This window comes from Linepithema humile, chromosome 1 (genome assembly GCF_040581485.1).
Source record: "Linepithema humile isolate Giens D197 chromosome 1, Lhum_UNIL_v1.0, whole genome shotgun sequence".
NCBI classification, from domain to species: domain Eukaryota; kingdom Metazoa; phylum Arthropoda; class Insecta; order Hymenoptera; family Formicidae; genus Linepithema; species Linepithema humile.
In genome coordinates, this window is record NC_090128.1 from 31,380,783 (window position 1) to 31,400,637 (window position 19,855).

Here is a 19,855-nt window from a genome sequence, read left to right on the forward strand (position 1 = left end):
TCTTCTCATAATTGGAACTATTGGTTTTCTTCTCATAATTGGAACTATTTGTTCAATCGCAGGTCCGATAAAAATCTATTTCCAACAATAATAGAGTAGAAAAAAAATAAAATTAATAAATTTTCAATAATAAATAATTAGAAACTAACTTGCTAAAATAAAAATTGCCGATAAAATTATCATTTATTTTACATTCTTTTGAATAATATGTATATTGCACGTTATATATTATATATATATATGTATATATTTTTTCATTTTATGAATATATTTAATAATCATATATACATATATTTTGTAATTGCATGTAAATTAAATTATGATTAGTCAAAAATTAATTTTGATTATAAAAAATAAAAAATTTTGAAAAAACTGAATTTTTATTTATTTTATTTAATTTAATTATTATAAATTTCACTTACATCTATTTGTTAAAATGTATTAATTTTTGATTGTTTATTTAAAAAAAAACAAATTGTTAATAAATTCAACATTTTTGTATAATGCATTTAATTTTTACGGAATGAATTGTAAAGTATTGTAAAATATTAATAAATTATTACTAAAAATGTTTTTATACAATAAATTTTCATGTATTTAAATAAAATATATGATATATTTATTACTTAATTAAAAATGTACAGTTTATTTTTAAAATATAATGTAATCAATGTAATTTGTTATTATTTTAATTTATTTAATTATTTACTATTTACAAAACTTTAATTTTTATTTGAATAAATTAGATTATATTTTCATTACATGATTTAAAACGTACAATTTATTTTTTATTGACATATTTTTAATAAATCCAATTAAAAATCGATTTAATTTTTATAAAAATAATTTCTATTTCTTCAATTTTTTTAAATAAAATATATAATATTTAAATAGCTGATTTTTAAACCTCAATAAAACATAAATAGAAGTTCTTATATAATTAATTAAATTTAGTTTATTTTTATATAATTAATTTCAATTTATTTAAATAAAATTTATGATTGATTATTATAATTGATTGACATTTATAATTGATTGACATTTATAATTGATTATTATTGTTATGTATTTAATTTTTATTAAAATAAATTTGCAATTTTTAAGCAATCCAATTTTTGTATTTTTAATTGATTATTTTAAAATGTTAAAAATATTATATTAAAAATTTTTTGTATTATTAAATTATTTATTTTCAACTTTTTATTAAGTATATATATATATTAAATATTTTTATTATATATGATTATATATATGTATAATACACTAATAATATAATATAGTATATATAATATAAATATGTGTAAGTTCGCACGAATTACATTATTCTCTGAGAACGGATGTCTTTTGAGACATTATTATGGACGTCTTCGGGTCATACCACAGATGTCCTCGGGCCATATTACAGACGTCCTGGGGACATTTTATGGATGTTCCCAGGACATCTTCAAAACATTCTTTATCTCTTATAAATAAGTCGTGTACGATATTGTGGAACGTCCATAAAACGTCTTCGGGTTATACCACAGATGTCCTCGGGCCGTACCACAAACGTCCTGGGGACATTTTATGGATGTTCTCAGGACATCTTCAAAACATCTTATCTCTCATAAAGACGTAGACAATATTTTGGAACGTCCATAAAACGTTCTCTGGACGTCCTTTGGACGTCCAAAAACTGACGTCATAAAATGGACATCTGAGGACATATGTGGTACGTCCCGAAGACGTCCATGTGTTGTGTGGGTTTTGGTCGATGCGTCGTTTTGCCGCTTGAAGTTCGGAAAGGCCCAACTCGAGCGAAAAATAGACGTGTTTGAATTGGTTTGAATGTTGTATCAGTTGTATCAACAAAAAATGAGTTTCAACGACAACGACAGTAAACATTAGAACACATACTTGAATTGTTACATGTTTTCCATCGATAGCACCAATGCAGTGAATGAAATTGGACAATTCTTCAAAATCATTTGCAATTTCGAGCCAGTCTCCTTCCGACAATACTGATGATAAAACCAAAGGACACAAATTGCTCCAAATTGCTTCGCATGTCTCTCGAATAATATTACAAACTGTTGTTACCCCAACTAGATACTGGTATGACATTGACGTCATTGAATCGCCAGAAGCAAGATACCTAGAACATTGCAAAGATACAAAGATATATAATATTTGAACAATATCAAAGCAGTGAACAAGTTTCTTGTATAAAATTTGCAGTAATTTTAACATTTACAAACCTTAATGTTATTATCAAACGTTCTTTCGGTTGTATGGGCTCTCGAATAACATTTTCTTTTATCAATAGCGGTCCAACAATAGATAACAATTCCTCAAATTGTGTTGCGGACATTCGGAAATAATTGTGGAATCGTACTCCATTCTCTATGGTCAGTTTAGGAATTGACACATAATAAAAACTGTGCTCTGGACGATCCTTTAGATATGGTGCTACCCAGTATTGCTTCTTCCTGTACGGTCTCTTTTCATTTTTTTGCAATTTTCGCATAATTGCACACAACACCAGTATTCGTCGTTTCTTAATCTCTTTAGCTATTACTGATGGCAATGTATTTTGTAATGTTGTCGATAAAATACTGTTCGGACAGTTTAAACGCACTTTGACACGCATCCTAATTGTCAGTTTCATACACGAATTTAAATCTATAGAAAAAATTTAAAAAATACAGAAAATATAAATCCACAGCGACTAGCGATTTGTCGCTCCATGAAAAAGTAGCGGGCGTTTAGCGGCTGGCGTTTTATCGGCAGCTTACTATTGAGAGGAAATGTATCACAGAGTGGGGGTAGCCGCTAGCTTTTTGACGCTACGTGAAATTGCACCTTAAGGCTGTGTTCCGAAATTTACTACCAGTACTGAAAATCTATAGTTTACGTCACGTATTTTGTAGATTTTCAGTACTGGCAGTGAATTTCGGAACGCAGCCTAACTCGTACCGAAAAATGGGACGCAACGCATTTTTTCGTTTGAGCTTCTTATTCGAGTTTTGCATCCAAATTCATAGCGTTTTCGATTATACAGGATTTGAACGACCCAGGGTTGGTTAATGACGTCATTGCAACCTCTCCACCAATGAAAGACTTGCATTTATAGTAAAATAGTGATTGATCAACCCTGGGTCGTTCAAATCCTGTATAATCGAAAACGCTATCAGTGTGTACATGATTCAAGTTCTAGTAACTTTCCCTCAGTCCGAGATCTCGGACCGCGTTCTAAGGTCTGTTCTTTATAGCTGAACTAGTGCAGCCAGTTCAGCTATAAAAAACAGACCTCTAGTATCGTGGACACAAGGCTTTATTTCGATCCGTGCTCAATGGGACTGCACCCTCAGTATAAGGTTTGTTCTTTATAGCTGAACTGGTTGCACTAGTTCAGAGTTTATCTTTCTCTTTCCAATGTGGAGGGAAAAAGATAAACTCTGAACTAGTACAGCCAGTTCAGCTATAAAGAACAGACCTATACACTTTCTGAACTAGTGCAACTAGTTCAGTTAAAAAGAACAAACCTTTATAGCGTTTTCGAATAAACGGGGTTTGAACGATCTAGGGTTGATCAATCACTATTTTACTATAAATGCAAGTCTTTCATTGGTGGAGAGGTTGCAATGACGTCATTAACCAATCTTGGGTCGTTCAAATCCTGTATAATCGAAAACGCTATTAGGCCGGCGTCACATAGAACCCGTAATCCGTAATCCGCACCGAAAGTCCGCAAAAGTTACTAGGGATTGCGTCCGTAACGTTACGTGTGTTTTATCTCCTTGTGTCCCATGGAGCCGTAATTCCATGAAATTTCCGTAAAAGTTACTAAAAGTTACTAGTTATTACTAGTAATGCTTTTTTTAATTTTATTTATTTAACTAAATTTGACGATTTAATTAAAATGTTTGTTAAAATTATAATATATTCTGTAGTTTTCTTATGAATAAAATACAAATAAACAATTATAATCTGTTAAATAAAAAATAGTAATACCGTTACGTGTGTATTTACGGCTCCATGGGACACAAGGAGAAAAAACACACGTAACGTTACGGACGCAATCCCTAGTAACTTTTGCGGACTTTCGGTGCGGATTACGGATTACGGGTTCTATGTGACGCCGGCCTTACGGCTCCATGGGACACAAGGAGATAAAACACACGTAACGTTACGGACGCAATCCCTAGTAACTTTTGCGGACTTTCGGTGCGGATTACGGATTACGGGTTCTATGTGACGCCGGCCTCAGGGTGAAGTCCCATGAAGCCAGCGTACGGCGTACCGGCGTACGGCGTAAAGGAACTAGGCCAATCACAGGCTTTACGCCCGTTTTCGTTACGCCAGCACGGATCACGCTGGTTTGTACACGGCGTTCGGCGTTCTATCGTTTACGCTACACATACACATATAGCGTTTTCGATTATACAGGATTTGAACGACCCAGGGTTGATCAATCACTATTTTACTATAAATGCAAGTCTTTCATTGGTGGAGAGGTTGCAATGACGTCATTAACCAACCCTGGGTCGTTCAAATCCTGTATAATCGAAAACGCTAATAGTTGAGAACAGTTGAGAAGGAAGAGTTGAGTCCTAATAAGAAAATATTGTGAAAAAATTTATTTCAACATAAATTTCAACAAAAATGAATAAAAACCAGTCCGATAATATCTTAGTAAGTATCAGTTATAATAATAATAAATTCTTCATGCAGCATGAAATATAAATACTAATTAGAAGCATACTTATCAATTAGATTCTATTCTTTTTTGTTTCTTAGGATAATATCTTTGTCTTTATTCTGAAGTTTAATATTATCACCCTTCAAATGATAAATACACTGTGGGAAGTGCAATAATTTACAAAAAATAATGTTTATTTCAGAACATAAAATGTGGTTATTGTGGCAAAGTATTAGCTGTCAACACACAAGAAGAAATATTTCGTCACAATTGTTTTCAACATTACAATGAAGAGATGCATGCTATATTCATTGATGAAAATTTTGTTGCAACTATTGGTAAATGTTATAGTAATAATACTTATAGCTTTCCAGCAATGCACATAGTTCGCACTGTGTAATATATTTTTCAACAATGCTTCATAATTCCAACACAGCTCGAAAAGTGAGTTTTGCCATATTTAGTTGTATGAGCCTAAAGAGCATGCAACAAGAGTTAATTATCTGTGTTCTATTTGTGTGCCTGATCAAGGCGTTACATTATTGTGTTTATCTGTTATCTTGCTGGAAAGCACTCATTATATATATTTAATATCACATACATAGATTTAAAATGTTAAATTTAATCTACCAACTAATTATATTTTAACAAGTTGAGAACAGCAATAAAATAGTACCGGAGGATATCAATGAACATCAGTACTCGATAGATCAGCGCGATGAAATGCTAATTGATATAATACAAACAAAGCCAGCACTATGGAACTTCCAAATTCCACTTAGCGAACGGACAAAAGCGAAAAAGAAAGCACTGTGGAAGGAAGTTGAAAATGCGTTAGGAGGTTTGTATAAATATTTACAAAAGAGAGATATTACACAAAGTAGCAAAGCGCAAGCTACAATCTATTTTAAGAATACAAATTAATTTTGTTTATGATTATAGGGCTCATGACTATGGATGATGCAATGAAAAGATGGAAGTATCTAAGAGATTGTTACGTGCGTTACAAACGGCAAATAAACACGTATGTTCCAAGTGGATCCGCTGCACAACCGAGTAAAAAGCAAAAAGTATTCCGCTTTTATGAAGCCATGCAGTTTATCGATGATCCATTGGAAAGTGCACGGTATATATTTTAATAAATATTTTTATTCTTAATAAATTATTAAGTGATAAATTGTAAAAAAAACTAAAATTTAGCCTATACAAAACATTTGAAATATACATTTATACACTATAATTATATTTAAAATATTTATACAATGTATAACCCTGTTAAAAATTGTGAAAGCAAACAAAAATTATTACAAATATTATTCACTACGTATATATATATATATATTAATAAAATTTGCGCTTAATGTGATCTGAGCATTAAGATTTTGTTTCTTAGAATTTTTTATTAGATAATAGATAAATAAGATCTGAAAATATAAGAAAATCTGTATTATGATTAGTCTTAATTTCCTTATATACATTCCTTATTACATTTTCATATTTTTTTCCATACTAACTAAATATCTGTAATAATAACATTCAATATGTAATAACTTTTTTAGAACTGTCTGTAATTTATCCGATTGCGATCAAGTTGCTGAAAGCGCACAAGAAGAGGATTTATCTTCAACTTCAACAACAAACAGTACATTGAAAAGTAGATCGTTACCTTCAACTTCAACATGCAGTTCAATAGGAAACAGCATATGTGAAAGTAGACCATTGTCACGAGCTTCACAACGGTCGTCACAAACACCTAATACAACTTGTAAGATAATTTTAGCTTTATTACGTCTTTTTAGACCAGATTGCACCAACATTATTTTGGATTTAAGCGAGACTAACATATGTATCTATCCTCATCTTTTTTTTAAATAATAAAGATAGACATATTTAAGTCTCGTTTATAGCCATAATGACGTTGGTGCAACCGGATCTTAAAGAAATGTAACAAAGTATTGATATTCATAATCGCTTCTTATCTTTAAAATCTTTAAGATTAAGTGATGTTTTAAGAGAGGAGCCTATAAACTGTTGAAAAACACACAACTGAATTTTTGAGAATTTATTGAAAAACAAATATTGAATCAATCTTTTTAAAACTTTCAAAAAACATTGCACTATTAAAATAAATAAAAGTAATTTTTTTCAATTAAAAAGTTATAAATAATGTTGTGTGTTGTAAAGGCTTTTTTTTTATTAATTTAATAAAGTATTATTACAGCGAATGCATGTAGTGAGTCTTTTATGTTGGAACTACGGGACGAGCTTAAAAATGTTTTGAATACTCCAGTTTCACAAAAAGATGCCATTGATTATTTTGTAGCTTGCTTGTCAGACGGGATGCGAAAGCTATCAGATAAAAAATGTCGTCAACTACAAATAGCAATTCTGCAACTTCTTGCAGAGGCAGAGAAAGAGGAAGCCAAGAGAAATAATGTTTAGTTTATTTTTATACGATATATAATAATTAAAATTACTATTTTATATCCTAATTTGTTTACTTCAATATTGAAGTACTGTAAGTACAATAAATTCAATATTTAAATAAACAAACAAGGATATAAAATAGTAATTTTAATTATTACATGTTTCCTATTTGAATGTTCTATTTATTTTAGTTTATAAAAATTCAATATTGAATGTTATTTGAATGATTTTTTATTTTAGTTTATAAAAAATTAAATATTGAATGTTATTTGAATAATTTTTTTTGAGTTTATCAAAACTTTTAATACTTTATATATTCTTTTTTTTTACACTGACAATGAGATAGATACAAAATGTTAATAAAAATTACATATTTTAAACTACGATTACAAAAAATGTCGACAAATACATCAAAGTATACTTGATAAATTCTAATAAGTAATATAAATGTTATTATTCTATTTGAAATATTTATTTTATTTTTTCATGAAATGTATAGTCTACATATAGCATATACTTTTTTTTAATGTGGAACGAAGAATAAAAAAAAACATTTTTTATATATTTCTTAGTTTTTTAAAAATTATTCTGCAAAACTTTTTCCCATTGCCATGAAACCGCACCAGTAGTTTCAAAAAATGTTGCAAAATCATCTCTTATTTTAGCACTATTTTTCGTCGGTATGCTTCTGTCGAACGTTCCTACATCTTCCATACCTATGCCACGCAATTCTCGTTCATGTGCATTTAATGTCATATATCTTCTTTGCGTATGTGGTTGCTTCAGTTCTTGTGATATTATGAAATTATGTAAACACGTAGTCGCTTTGATTATTCTAGTGGCAGTAGGTATGCTGGCAATTATCGGTTTGCGAAATATTCGCATTCTTGCAGAGAGTATCCCAAAAACATTTTCCACAATTCTGCGAGCTCGACTTAAACGATAGTTAAATACATTTTTGCGTCTGTTAAGTCTACCACTTCTAGGATATGGCCTCAGCATGTACTGCGTTAACGGAAATGCTTCATCACCGACTAAAATAAATGGTAAAGCCTGGCCACCATGTTCCACAGGTTTTGGTAGAGGAATTGACAGCGTTCCGTTTTGTAATCGTTTGCCAATCTCGCTAGCATAAAATACTCTACTATCGCTACGTCTTCCTGGCGCACCAATGTCTAGTAATGAGATCCGATAATTAGCATCAGCAATAACCATTAACACCAAGCTATGAGTGCCTTTGTAATTGTAATACATCGAACCACTATTCGGAGGTGCCTAAATATATATATGTTTATATATAGCAACATGAAAAAGTCGAGAAAATTAATTTAATATTCTTAAATATATACAGGGAGTCCGGTAACTCACGGACCAACGCTCGTGAGAAAATAGAGTACAACTGAGCAGAAAAATTCTTTATCATTTTGCAATAATTCTCGCAATAATTATTATTTAAATATTAATTAAAAAAGATTAGCGAATAAGTACGCGGTTCGCGCGGCTACATCGCATAACCGCGTCTCTCGTCGCGCGGTCAAACTTTTCGTTGTGCGACATTTAGCTACATGCTACGGTCTAATCGCGCGAAACGCGTACTTATTCGTCAATCTTTTTTAATTAATATTTAAATAATTATTACGAAAATTGCAAAATAATACAGAACTTTTCTGTTCAGTTTATTGCGCTCTATCCTCTCACGATCGTTGGTCTTTGAGTTACCGGACACTCTATATATAATTAATAATAGTACTTATAATTTCGCGCGCGCGCGCGCGCGCGTCTAATTTCTCACAGAAGAAAATTATCAAACTATTAAAAATTTACTTGTAATATTATGTGTTTCCCATCAATTGCGCCAATGCAATTGGGAAAATTACACTTTTCTTCAAATTCATCGGCTATTCTTCGCCAGTTATCTTCAGTTGCTTTTAGGAATACCATATCTTTTAAAGTATCCCATATTACATCGCATGTCTCTGATACAATCTTTGACACTGTATTGTGTCCTACACGAAATGCATATGATATGGATACTATGCTATCTCCTGAAGATAAATATCGTAAGCAGATTTGAAGGCGAGTGCGAGCAGAAATTGGCTCACGAATAACAAATTGTTTCTGTATATGCGGTGAAACAATATGCAACAATTTTTCAAATGTTTCTGGTGTCATACGAAAATAATTAAAAAATTTTTCGACATCTTCAAAAGTCATTTCTTGCACCAGATTGTTGCTAGCCCCTTGTGCAAATCTTCTTTCGATATTAAAAATTGGTCTAACTCAAAATCTTCTGCGTTTAATTCTAGAATCTCTTTTTTTTTCTTCGATTCTCATTAATTTGTATATTATATAAATTTTCACTAATTTTCGTTGAACAGCTTCTTTGCATAATGTATTTTCCGAGCATTTGTATATTTTTAAATACTTTATTAAATTTATTAACGCAAAGTCCGAGTCCAACATTTTAACAAGAAGATTTTGCGCACATTTGTTTTGATTGATTTCATGTATGAAAATGTATATGTATTAAAACGTCACGCTGAAAATTTCATCGGCTGTCCCATGGAGCGTATTTACGCCGGCGTAATGATCAATAAGCCAATCACAAGATCCCCTGAGTATCCATTTTAAAAATAAGCTTTGTAAAAAGTTATTGTGATTGGTTTATTTATTTTTACGCCGCGTAAATACGCTCCATGGGACAGCCGATGTTTTTGCTGCCATACCGACAACGGGCGTAAAGCCTGTGATTGGCCTAGTTCCTTTACGCCGTACGCCGGTACGCCGTACGCTGGCTTCATGGGACTTCACCCTCAGTCTTTACAGAACCAAAAGAGCATGATAGTTACCCAATAGTTACCCTTCTATATGCATTGCGGTTTTATATGGTGTTTCCGTTTCCATCTTCTTTCTGTGTAGTTCTGCGTACAGAATGGTAATTTATGTTGTTTAGCGATCATAATTTGCTCGAATTATCACATCATATATTTCACATTCTCGAAATAGTTTTGCTATTGATACAGCCGTATGTGAGACACATTTTGCACATATAATTTTTTCAAAAAATTAATATTTTTTGATAAAAAGTGTGTCTGCAAAGTAGCCATGTGAATCTTGTACTATTTGATTATTGCAAATATATTTTGTAATAAATAGTAAGCCATATTAATATTAGTGCAATTTTAGATATGAATTTCCTGTATTTAAGAAATTTATTATAAATTAGCGAAATGTATTCGAGAACAAAAATGTAATTCTAACCTTATAGCTAAACATGTATTAACTGTTGGATTTCAAAAAACCTGTAAAAACTAGATGAGATTGACGGCATTTTAAATATCAAATAAAAATAGAAAAAAATATATATTTTTTTCTATTTTTATATATATATATACATACATATATACACACCACATGTCACATGTGTACATATACATATACACATTTGATTATTATACATGTATTATATATTTTCCAGACTTGCAAACGTAGAAATGGTGGACGCGCCAAGCATGGCCGTGGCCATGTGAATCCAGTCCGTTGCACCAACTGCGCTCGTTGCGTTCCAAAGGATAAGGCTATTAAGAAATTTGTTATTCGTAACATTGTTGAAGCTGCAGCTGTCAGAGATATAACAGAGGCTAGCTTCTATCAGTCTTATCAACTACCTAAATTGTATGCCAAGCTTCACTACTGTGTCTCCTGTGCTATTCACTCTAAGGTGGTGCGAAACAGGTCAAAGGCTGATCGTCGTATCAGAACACCTCCTGTCCGCAACTTTCCAAGGGTAATTAATAATATGTGCAAATAATTTGTGCATAATCTTTGAGAATATTAAATTATTTCATATTCTTTTAATTCCAACTTACATTTGGAATATAATTTAACTGTTCTATAAAAAATTTTAAATAATTTGATTATTATATAATGCATTTATTATACTAAAAGTAGAATATTCAATATAAAAAAATATATAATAAAGTTTGAAACATTTAATATATATATAAATATGCTAGAATATTTTTGTATAATTGTAACATCTATGACAGCATATTTTTTTTGTTTCTAGGATCTGCGTCAAGGTCAGCAGAACAGGAAATAATTTTATCATGTAAAATTAACTTCAATATTAATAAAAATTGTGAAAACTAATACTGAAGATTTTTTTATTTTATAAGATATAAATTATAGAACACAATATTATTGCTTTTATTGTTTCAAGAAAAGGTAAATTGTGTGTGTATGTATATGTATATATATGTTTACGCAACGAATAGGGCCTGACAATCATTAAAAAAAAATCATCAGGTTCATCAGAAAAAAATGTACACTTCAGATTTTTATTGAATAGAGATTGGAACAGTAGATTTATTGAATATGTGTGTATAAGACTGCATGACAATACAATCGAGATATTAGCTAATATTCTTATAAGTTTTGAAGCAAAAATGTGCTTAGATTCTGAATTCTATCAATGAAATATTTCAATTTCATAAAAATACTTGCATTTGCTTCATTGAGAAGATATTTCTAATAATTATGTAAAATTAATGTACAATAATTCTCAAATTATATATAGGGCACAATGGAAAATTATTTGTTTACTTCCTCCATCGCTTGTTTCAATGATTTTTCAAATATCTTTTTTGAATCGCAAAATCCTTGTTTTGTCTTGCCAAACGAATTTGGTCCAGCTGATGTTGGTGTTTCGCGACCAATATTTCGCATTCTCATCCTTGCTTCAGCCGGCATCTCCTCTGGTTCATCATCATCATCCGCATTAAACACTGAGGCTACCGTTGGTTTTGTTACCGTTGTTACTTTTGTGGTTGGTTTCTGATTTTAAAAAAATATTTTTTTGGTAAAGATTTCAGAAGAAAATTGTATTGCATAAAAAAAAATAGGCATAACATATGCAAATTTTTTTACTTACAGAGACAGAACCTAATTTGATTTGAATTCCTTTCTTTTGCTCATTGCCAGTCTTCTTCCCAAAGCCAAATGCTAACTTCTTCTTCCCATCAGACTGATCACTCGATTCACAATGCTCCTCAGATCTGAGTGGCGAACGATCTCTGTCCCTGTCATCTCCTCTCCTGTCCTCGGTTCTGTAGACACTTGACCCTGACAACGTCAAACACTGGCAAAGTTCAGATCAAGTTAAACAGAGTTGATTTTCTAACCGGAAATCTTTAAGCGAGTTAATTGCTTAATGCAATATTCAAGTCCTACAAATTCAACTATTAGAGATTAGCCATATAGTTATAAAATACAAAATCATTTAACTCTGAAAAGTATAGCTTTTCTCAATGTTAAATTACCAAATGTTAATCAGCACGATATTAAGATGTAAATATGCATAAGCTAGAAAACAAGCACGTAAAAAATTATTATTAAGTTATTATACAAAAGTCGTAATAATTATATTTTTAGCATAAATATCCTTGGTGATGTAATTGCAGAATGTTGCATTAAACAATAATGCACTAGAAAATATAATAACGTGGCTAATTTTTCTTGAAAATATTAATTTTTAATTATTTCTGCAATTTTAGTATTTCACAGAGAATTTGTATATCTCGAAGTAACAATTGTATCGGAAATTGCAAAATTAATCGTCCTAAATATCTTAATCGAGGTGAAAACAAGATTAGTATTATTTAGACTGAACGATAGCGTAATAGATAAAATGAACAAAACCTTTTCTATAATCGTCCCCCGGATTCCTCCTGGACATTTTGTTCAGTGTCTTGTGGTGTCTTGCGTACGCAGTTCGAAGTATATGCGGAGTATTCGAAGTAACCTAAAAATCGTTACTCAAGTTATCCACCTGATGTTCACACACTGAACTATGGCTGCGTTCAGTGATGCAAACTCGAGCCGGCCAGCACCCGAGCACCGCGGTAGGGGAAGCACGCACACAAACGAGAATCGTGACGTCACACGTACGTGTGCGCTTCGTCGTTCAGTTTGTAGAAGCGAGTGGACATACGTGTTCCGTCTCCTTTTTATCAAAGCGACGTTGCGCGCTTGTTGCGTATGACAACGTGAAATGCTTTTTCGAGATTTATGTGATCTTGTAAAAAGTAAATAATATTGATATTAATAAAATATCAGAACATTAAATATTTATAAATTATTAATATGCGTTAATTGCGATAGTTAATACTTTAGAGTTTAATATTATGTTATACAGGGTGTCTCATAACTACCGCTTAATACTTTAATAGTATTTTTTGAAGATAAAATAGAGTAAAGAATCTTAATACAAAAATATCAAGACTACAATAGTTTTTAAGTTATAAACAATCAAAGATGCTAATGATGTCGCGTAGGACTGGCACGCTCAGATTTGCAATTACACGTACACGCGTACCGATCTGTCAACTGCTATTGATTTTTACAAGTCAGGTGATATTGATTTTTACTGCACAGCTGATTTTTCACGGACGTGAAATGCATGTGGATTTTTGTTACTCCAAATGTGAGAGTTGTGGCTGTTAACTACTCCTTCACGAGTAAAACGTGACTCGTCTGTAAATAAAATTTTATGGACAAAACCAGAATCTTTATTTTCATTTTCCAATAATCATGTTGAAAATGATGGGAGATTATACATGAACATTACGATATACTTATTGTATTTTCTGTATCAGATTAAAACGCTTACAATAAATACAATGTAACGCATCTTTATCGAAAACATTTTCATCTAGAAGAATCTAATTTTATACATTGTTATTAGAGAATTAAAATAGAGATTCTGATTTGGTCATTAAAATGTTATTTACGGACGAGTCATGTTTTACTGGTGAAGGAGTATTTAACAGTCACAACTCCCATATTTCGAGTGACGAAAATCCACATGCATTTTGCGTCCGTGGAAAATCAGCTGTGCAGTAAAAATCAATATCACCTGACTTGTAAAAATCAATAACAGTTGACAGATCGGTACGCGTGTAGTTACGGACCTAAACGCGCCGGTTCTACACGATATCATTGGCAATCTTTGATCGATTACAAGCCTAATTTAAATCTCAAATAGTTTTATTATTAATTATTGAGTGGTCTTCCGCGCCACCCATGAGGTGCCACTTATAGCGCGTTAGGTTTTTCAACGTGGACCTTCGCCTGTAGCCCTATTATACCACATTTCAATATTTTTTTATGTTTGCAAAAGGGAGATATATATGAATATGTGTCTGTATATATATAAATATATAGACTTATATTTAATAGAGACACACACACACACACACACACACACACACACACACACACACACACACATATGTGTGCGTGTGTGTCTCGTGTCTGCAAAAGAGAGACATATACACATATATATATATATATATATATATATATATATATATATATATATGTCTCATATTTTTTGCAGACAAGATTTATCTGTTTTATAATAAAAAAAAATCAATTTTTTCATTTTTTATTTTATTTATTGAATATAATTACTTAATAAAAATATTTTTTATTATTGTGAGGCCGCCACGGCCCCCTCTACCGCCAGGGCCTCCTCTGCCGCCACGGCCTCCTCTGCTGCTACGGGCGCATCGTCCTCCGGTACCGCCACGTTCTCCTCTACCGCTGGCAAAGCCTCCTCGCTGGCGGTACCAGCGGGCCCTAGAGCGGCCGGCTCCTCTTCTTTTTCTTTCTAAAAAATTAATAAAAGTATTTACAATTAGATTTACGATTGTATACTCGTATATTAATTAATAATTGTATTGTATGAAGTAAATAACTTACTAGCTTTGTTTTTTGGTTGCTGCTGTTGCGGCTGTTCCTGTTGCTGCTGTTGCGGCTGTTCCTGTTGCTGCTGTTGCGGCTGTTCCTGTTGCTGCTGCAGCAGCAGCAGCTGCTGCTGCTGCTGTTGCTGCTGCTGCTGCTGCAGCTGCTGCAGCTGATACAGCTGTTGCTGTGTTTCCAGCTGTCGTTGTTGTTGTGCTTGTTGCTGCTGCAGTATTTGCTGCAGCAGCTGATGCAAGGATGCACCTTCTTCTTGCGTAGTATGTTCTGTTAAAATAAAAAAGAAATATATATTTTATCACAATTAGTAACATAAACATACAAAACAAATTATGACGTAGTTTTTTTAAAACATTTTTACGTCCGTTTTATAACAAAAATGAATAATAATAATTTTATTTATTACTTACGAGACAAATTGCCTTCCATTGCAAACGTTTTGCACTTTTGTCAGCAGGACACGGGTGCGGCTGACATGTAACAATAGTAAACCGCTGCGCGGGGCCGCGTCTGTTGTTCTATTGTTTGTTAAGAAGCACGGTTTATTTTTACTTCTATACTCTATATGTCGTTAATTTTTTTGACGTTCATTAGCCTGTGTAGTACTCTTGTTGGCTTATAATTGCGAGTAAACGTATTTCTTACACGTTTTATTAAATCGCAACGTTGATGAGAAAACTGAGACAATCTCGACTGTAAGTTTTTCAATATATTTCCATATATTTCCTTGTTTTTTCTTCTTTTAATTTTCGTCTAATTTAATTCTTCGTCTTTGTTTCTTTTTTCTTCTATATTAAAATGTGCGATTCTGTACAAAAAAAATCTAAGCGAAGCTTTTTTGAAGGCTGGCTTAGCAATGATCGGTATAAATCTTGGATACGAAAAGTACCGTTAAATGACAGTTTTTTTCATTGCACTATTTGTAATAAAGATTTTTCTTGTAACACGCGCATTTCTAGACATGCGGATTCTATGTGTCACAAAAATAATATTAAAAAAAACACATCTGTTTTGTTAAATAATAATGATGTAAGTTTTAAAAAAAGTACTTCTAATATACTTAAATTTCAAAAAGAATGGTTAGAAATGGAGCATTTTCAACCATGGTTACGTGAAGCATCACATGACGAAAAATTATTTTTTTGCTCCATTTGTGAAAAATACATGTCTGCTAAATTGTCGCATATTTATGATCATGCAGAATCCGTAGCACACACTACAATAGCTAAGAAAAAGAATTTAGAAAAAAAGAAAACAGACGAAGATGTTAATATGACAGAATCATTTTTATCATTTGATGAGCGAAAGAAAGCAGCAGAAATTCGATATGCTGCTTTCATCGCCGAAAAAAACATTTCGCATCAAACTGCGACAGACATTCTAACATTTTTCCAACAAATAGGAAAAGATTCTGACGTATTACAAAATATGAAAATGAGTCGGACTAAGTGTCAAAAGATTATTTCGAACGTGTTGTGTCCGGTTGAAACGGATCGTGTAGTCGATATTATTCAAAATACTAAATTTACTATTTTTATTGATGAAACGTCTGACATTTCTAATCAAAAATGGATGACGTTTCTTGTTCGGTATGTTGATCCTGCAACATTAGACATTCGCTCACAATTAGTAAAATTAATAGATATTGATGCAAAAAATAGCAGTGCGGATAAATTGTTTGATGCTTTTAAAAATGAAATGTATAGACATCAAATTCCATTTTTAAATATTATTGCTTTGTCAAGCGATAATGCACCCGTCATGACGGGCAAATATTCATCATTTAAAAGAAAGCTTGAGGAAAAATGTAAAAACTTAATAACATTTCCATGCCCATGCCATTCCGCTGCACTTGTTGCACATACAGCATGTGGTAAAATTCCAGAGTATTGCGAAGAATTCGTAAAAAAATTAGCTAATTTTATTAACGGTAGTCCAAAACGATCTGCTATTTTTGAAGAATTTTGTGAATGTTTTCAGGAGACAAATCGCAAAATTCTAAAGTTGTCCGACACACGATGGCTTTCTCGGCATTCATGTATTGAAAGACTTATAGAGTTTTGGGATACTGTCGAGCATTTTTTAAGAGAAATGGTAATGAGTGAAAAGACAAAATCTGGAGAAAATTTATTATCTGTAATGCAAAAACCTGATGTAAAAGCATATTTATTATTTTTAAAACATATTTTGAATTTTTTTAACTCTTTTAATGCATTTTTCCAAGCTCTGGAAACAAGAATTCAATTATTGCAACCAAAATCATTTCAGTTCCTTACCATAATTTGTAAACATTTTTTAAAACCAGAGCTTTTACAAAATATAAATAATAATTTTGAGTTTTCAAAAAAAGAAAATCAAAAATCTTTAAACGAAGTATATTTAGGAGATGAATGCGAAAAATATATTAACGAATTGATAATAGAAGGACACGCAGACGTAGTTGCAACAGTTCAAGAGAACTGTTTGCAATTCTACGTAACTGCTGCCCAAGAAATTTGTAAGAGATTACCAATAAATGACAAATTTTTATCAAAATTAAAAGTTTTTGAATCGGACACTGCTTTACGTGATATCAACAGAGAAACTTCATTCAATGATGTTTATTTTGTCGCTCAGACCATTGGCGGGTTTGACGAAAACGGTTTAAGAAAAGAATGGTTTGCTTTACATCAAAGTTTTACAGAAGCAGAAAAAGATAATTTGTCAATGTCAAATTTTGATGACATGTGGAAACAAATTTTAAAACATTCTCATCAATATCCCAATTTGAAGTCTCTTTTGAATGCTGTAAGATCGCTGCCAAATTCGAATGCCGATTCAGAAAGAATCTTTTCCTTGTTGCCGGACTTAAAAACGAAAAAACGAAATAAACTTTCGTCTGTTAGTGTCAATGCTACTTGCGTGCTTAAATCTGCATTGAAAGCGAGAAGGGAAACTGCTGTAGATATAGAAATTAATGAAAAGCATTTGTCTCTAATGTACACGGACAAATTGTATTCTGCATGTCCTAAGAAACAGAAAAGTCATCTAACATTATATGCTGCAAATGTTCATGAAATTGCTGGTCCCTCCTCGTCTAATGATATGCAATAATAATGTTTAAAATAAAATTTATTATTGCATTGCTCATTTCTAATGCTTATGCTAATGCTTCAAATGTTTAGAATATCATTTCTGTTACAGACATGATATCATGTACATTTGAACATTATGTCTTACATTAATGTATGTAAGACATCACACTTATAAATAATAGATATGTGTTAAAAATATCTTCCTAGATAGACATACGATTGCATCTTGAATACATAATTACAGTACTTATTAGCAGCATTAAATAGTGATTTGCAATTGATTATAATTGTATGTTATTATAATTATATAATAATATGCTAATTATTTAATTTAATTTTTGCATATTCTGTATTTCTATTTAATTTAAATTTCTACATATTTGTCTATCTAGGTTGTCTGCAAAAGATCACATTTGTGACCTACTGGTGGATAAAAAATACGTTGTCAGCAAAAAACCCGGTCATCACACCCTAGATTGCACATGTTCGCTTCATTTACATTTCCTAATCGTATCCAATGTTTTCATACAAACATGTGCTACTTGGGAACTGTGAACGACAGGTAAGACAGATAAATCTTGTCTGCAAAAAATATGAGACATATATATATATATATATATATATATATATATATATATATATATGTGTATATGTCTCTTTTTTGCAGACATGAGACATATACATATGTCACTTTTTTGCAGACACGAGACATATACATATGTCTCTCTTTTGCAGACACGAGACACACACGCACACATATGTGTGTGTGTGTGTGTGTGTGTGTGTGTGTGTGTGTGTGTGTGTGTGTCTCTATTAAATATAAGTCTATATATTTATATATATACAGACACATATTCATATATATCTCCCTTTTGCAAACATAAAAAAATATTGAAATGTGGTATAATAGGGCTACAGGCGAAGGTCCACGTTGAAAAACCTAACGCGCTATAAGTGGCACCTCATGGGTGGCGCGGAAGACCACTCAATAATTAATAATAAAACTATTTGAGATTTAAATTAGGCTTGTAATCGATCAAAGATTGCCAATGATATCGTGTAGAACCGGCGCGTTTAGGTCCGTAACTACACGCGTACCGATCTGTCAACTGTTATTGATTTTTACAAGTCAGGTGATATTGATTTTTACTGCACAGCTGATTTTCCACGGACGCAAAATGCATGTGGATTTTCGTCACTCGAAATATGGGAGTTGTGACTGTTAAATACTCCTTCACCAGTAAAACATGACTCGTCCGTAAATAACATTTTAATGACCAAATCAGAATCTCTATTTTAATTCTCTAATAACAATGTATAAAATTAGATTCTTCTAGATGAAAATGTTTTCGATAAAGATGCGTTACATTGTATTTATTGTAAGCGTTTTAATCTGATACAGAAAATACAATAAGTATATCGTAATGTTCATGTATAATCTCCCATCATTTTCAACATGATTATTGAAAAATGAAAATAAAGATTCTGGTTTTGTCCATAAAATTTTATTTACAGACGAGTCACGTTTTACTCGTGAAGGAGTAGTTAACAGCCACAACTCTCACATTTGGAGTAACAAAAATCCACATGCATTTCACGTCCGTGAAAAATCAGCTGTGCAGTAAAAATCAATATCACCTGACTTGTAAAAATCAATAGCAGTTGACAGATCGGTACGCGTGTACGTGTAATTGCAAATCTGAGCGTGCCAGTCCTACGCGACATCATTAGCATCTTTGATTGTTTATAACTTAAAAACTATTGTAGTCTTGATATTTTTGTATTAAGATTCTTTACTCTATTTTATCTTCAAAAAATACTATTAAAGTATTAAGCGGTAGTTATGAGACACCCTGTATAACATAATATTAAACTCTAAAGTATTAACTATCGCAATTAACGCATATTA

General features: G+C 31.8%; 5 protein-coding genes and 1 pseudogene across 6 annotated transcripts; 2 read left to right on the top strand and 4 right to left on the bottom strand.

Moving 5' to 3' along the window:
• Window positions 1-1,587: 1,587 nt before the first annotated feature.
• On the bottom strand, window positions 1,588-2,871 carry LOC136997256 (uncharacterized). The gene is made up of 2 exons (XM_067347789.1): window positions 2,238-2,871; window positions 1,588-2,134 (listed from the first exon to the last, which is right to left on the bottom strand). The coding sequence occupies exons 1-2, from the start codon at window positions 2,645-2,647 to the stop codon at window positions 1,588-1,590; spliced, it is 957 nt and encodes a 318-aa protein (XP_067203890.1). The 5' UTR covers window positions 2,648-2,871.
• Window positions 2,872-4,442: 1,571 nt separating this feature from the next.
• On the top strand, window positions 4,443-7,672 carry LOC136997090 (uncharacterized). Of its 2 annotated transcripts, none has more exons than XM_067347339.1 (6): window positions 4,443-4,674; window positions 4,884-5,019; window positions 5,334-5,522; window positions 5,624-5,807; window positions 6,241-6,446; window positions 6,903-7,672. In XM_067347339.1, the coding sequence occupies exons 1-6, from the start codon at window positions 4,645-4,647 to the stop codon at window positions 7,121-7,123; spliced, it is 966 nt and encodes a 321-aa protein (XP_067203440.1). In that variant the 5' UTR covers window positions 4,443-4,644; the 3' UTR covers window positions 7,124-7,672. The 2 variants fall into 2 exon arrangements, with proteins under 2 accessions (XP_067203440.1, XP_067203441.1); XM_067347340.1 differs by having other exon boundaries at window positions 7,005-7,672.
• Window positions 7,673-7,684: 12 nt separating this feature from the next.
• On the bottom strand, window positions 7,685-9,890 carry LOC105667939 (uncharacterized; annotated as a pseudogene).
• Window positions 9,891-9,895: 5 nt separating this feature from the next.
• RpS26 (ribosomal protein S26) lies at window positions 9,896-11,260 on the top strand. The gene is made up of 3 exons (XM_012360101.2): window positions 9,896-10,043; window positions 10,587-10,895; window positions 11,178-11,260. Exons 1-3 carry the CDS (start codon window positions 10,041-10,043, stop codon window positions 11,208-11,210), a joined length of 345 nt encoding a protein of 114 aa, XP_012215524.1. The 5' UTR covers window positions 9,896-10,040; the 3' UTR covers window positions 11,211-11,260.
• Window positions 11,261-11,445: 185 nt separating this feature from the next.
• On the bottom strand, window positions 11,446-12,969 carry LOC105667950 (PEST proteolytic signal-containing nuclear protein). Its single transcript, XM_012360088.2, has 3 exons — window positions 12,809-12,969; window positions 12,042-12,232; window positions 11,446-11,944 (listed from the first exon to the last, which is right to left on the bottom strand). The coding sequence occupies exons 1-3, from the start codon at window positions 12,843-12,845 to the stop codon at window positions 11,702-11,704; spliced, it is 471 nt and encodes a 156-aa protein (XP_012215511.1). The 5' UTR covers window positions 12,846-12,969; the 3' UTR covers window positions 11,446-11,701.
• A 291-nt stretch (window positions 12,970-13,260) lies between these two features.
• LOC136997093 (forkhead box protein P2-like) lies at window positions 13,261-18,539 on the bottom strand. The gene is made up of 3 exons (XM_067347346.1): window positions 15,283-18,539; window positions 14,873-15,139; window positions 13,261-14,780 (listed from the first exon to the last, which is right to left on the bottom strand). Exons 1-3 carry the CDS (start codon window positions 15,299-15,301, stop codon window positions 14,578-14,580), a joined length of 489 nt encoding a protein of 162 aa, XP_067203447.1. The 5' UTR covers window positions 15,302-18,539; the 3' UTR covers window positions 13,261-14,577.
• Window positions 18,540-19,855: the final 1,316 nt, after the last annotated feature.

Excerpts from the sequence above, each read along its gene's own strand:
- LOC136997256 (XM_067347789.1), bottom strand. The coding sequence starts at position 2,647 with ATGAAACTGACAATTAGGATGCGTGTCAAAGTGCGTTTAAACTGTCCG. Across the intron at positions 2,135-2,237 it reads CGTTTGATAATAACATTAAG|GTATCTTGCTTCTGGCGATT; the intron begins GTTTGTAAATGT and ends GCAATGTTCTAG.
- LOC136997090 (XM_067347339.1), top strand. The coding sequence starts at position 4,645 with ATGAATAAAAACCAGTCCGATAATATCTTA. Across the intron at positions 5,808-6,240 it reads GATCCATTGGAAAGTGCACG|AACTGTCTGTAATTTATCCG; the intron begins GTATATATTTTA and ends TAACTTTTTTAG. Across the intron at positions 6,447-6,902 it reads ACAAACACCTAATACAACTT|CGAATGCATGTAGTGAGTCT; the intron begins GTAAGATAATTT and ends GTATTATTACAG.
- RpS26 (XM_012360101.2), top strand. Across the intron at positions 10,896-11,177 it reads CTGTCCGCAACTTTCCAAGG|GATCTGCGTCAAGGTCAGCA; the intron begins GTAATTAATAAT and ends TTTTGTTTCTAG.
- LOC105667950 (XM_012360088.2), bottom strand. The coding sequence starts at position 12,845 with ATGTCCAGGAGGAATCCGGGGGACGATTATAGAAAAG. Across the intron at positions 12,233-12,808 it reads GGGGGACGATTATAGAAAAG|GGTCAAGTGTCTACAGAACC; the intron begins GTTTTGTTCATT and ends TGACGTTGTCAG. Across the intron at positions 11,945-12,041 it reads TCAAATTAGGTTCTGTCTCT|AAACCAACCACAAAAGTAAC; the intron begins GTAAGTAAAAAA and ends TTTTAAAATCAG.
- LOC136997093 (XM_067347346.1), bottom strand. Across the intron at positions 14,781-14,872 it reads GCAACCAAAAAACAAAGCTA|AAAGAAAAAGAAGAGGAGCC; the intron begins GTAAGTTATTTA and ends TTAATTTTTTAG.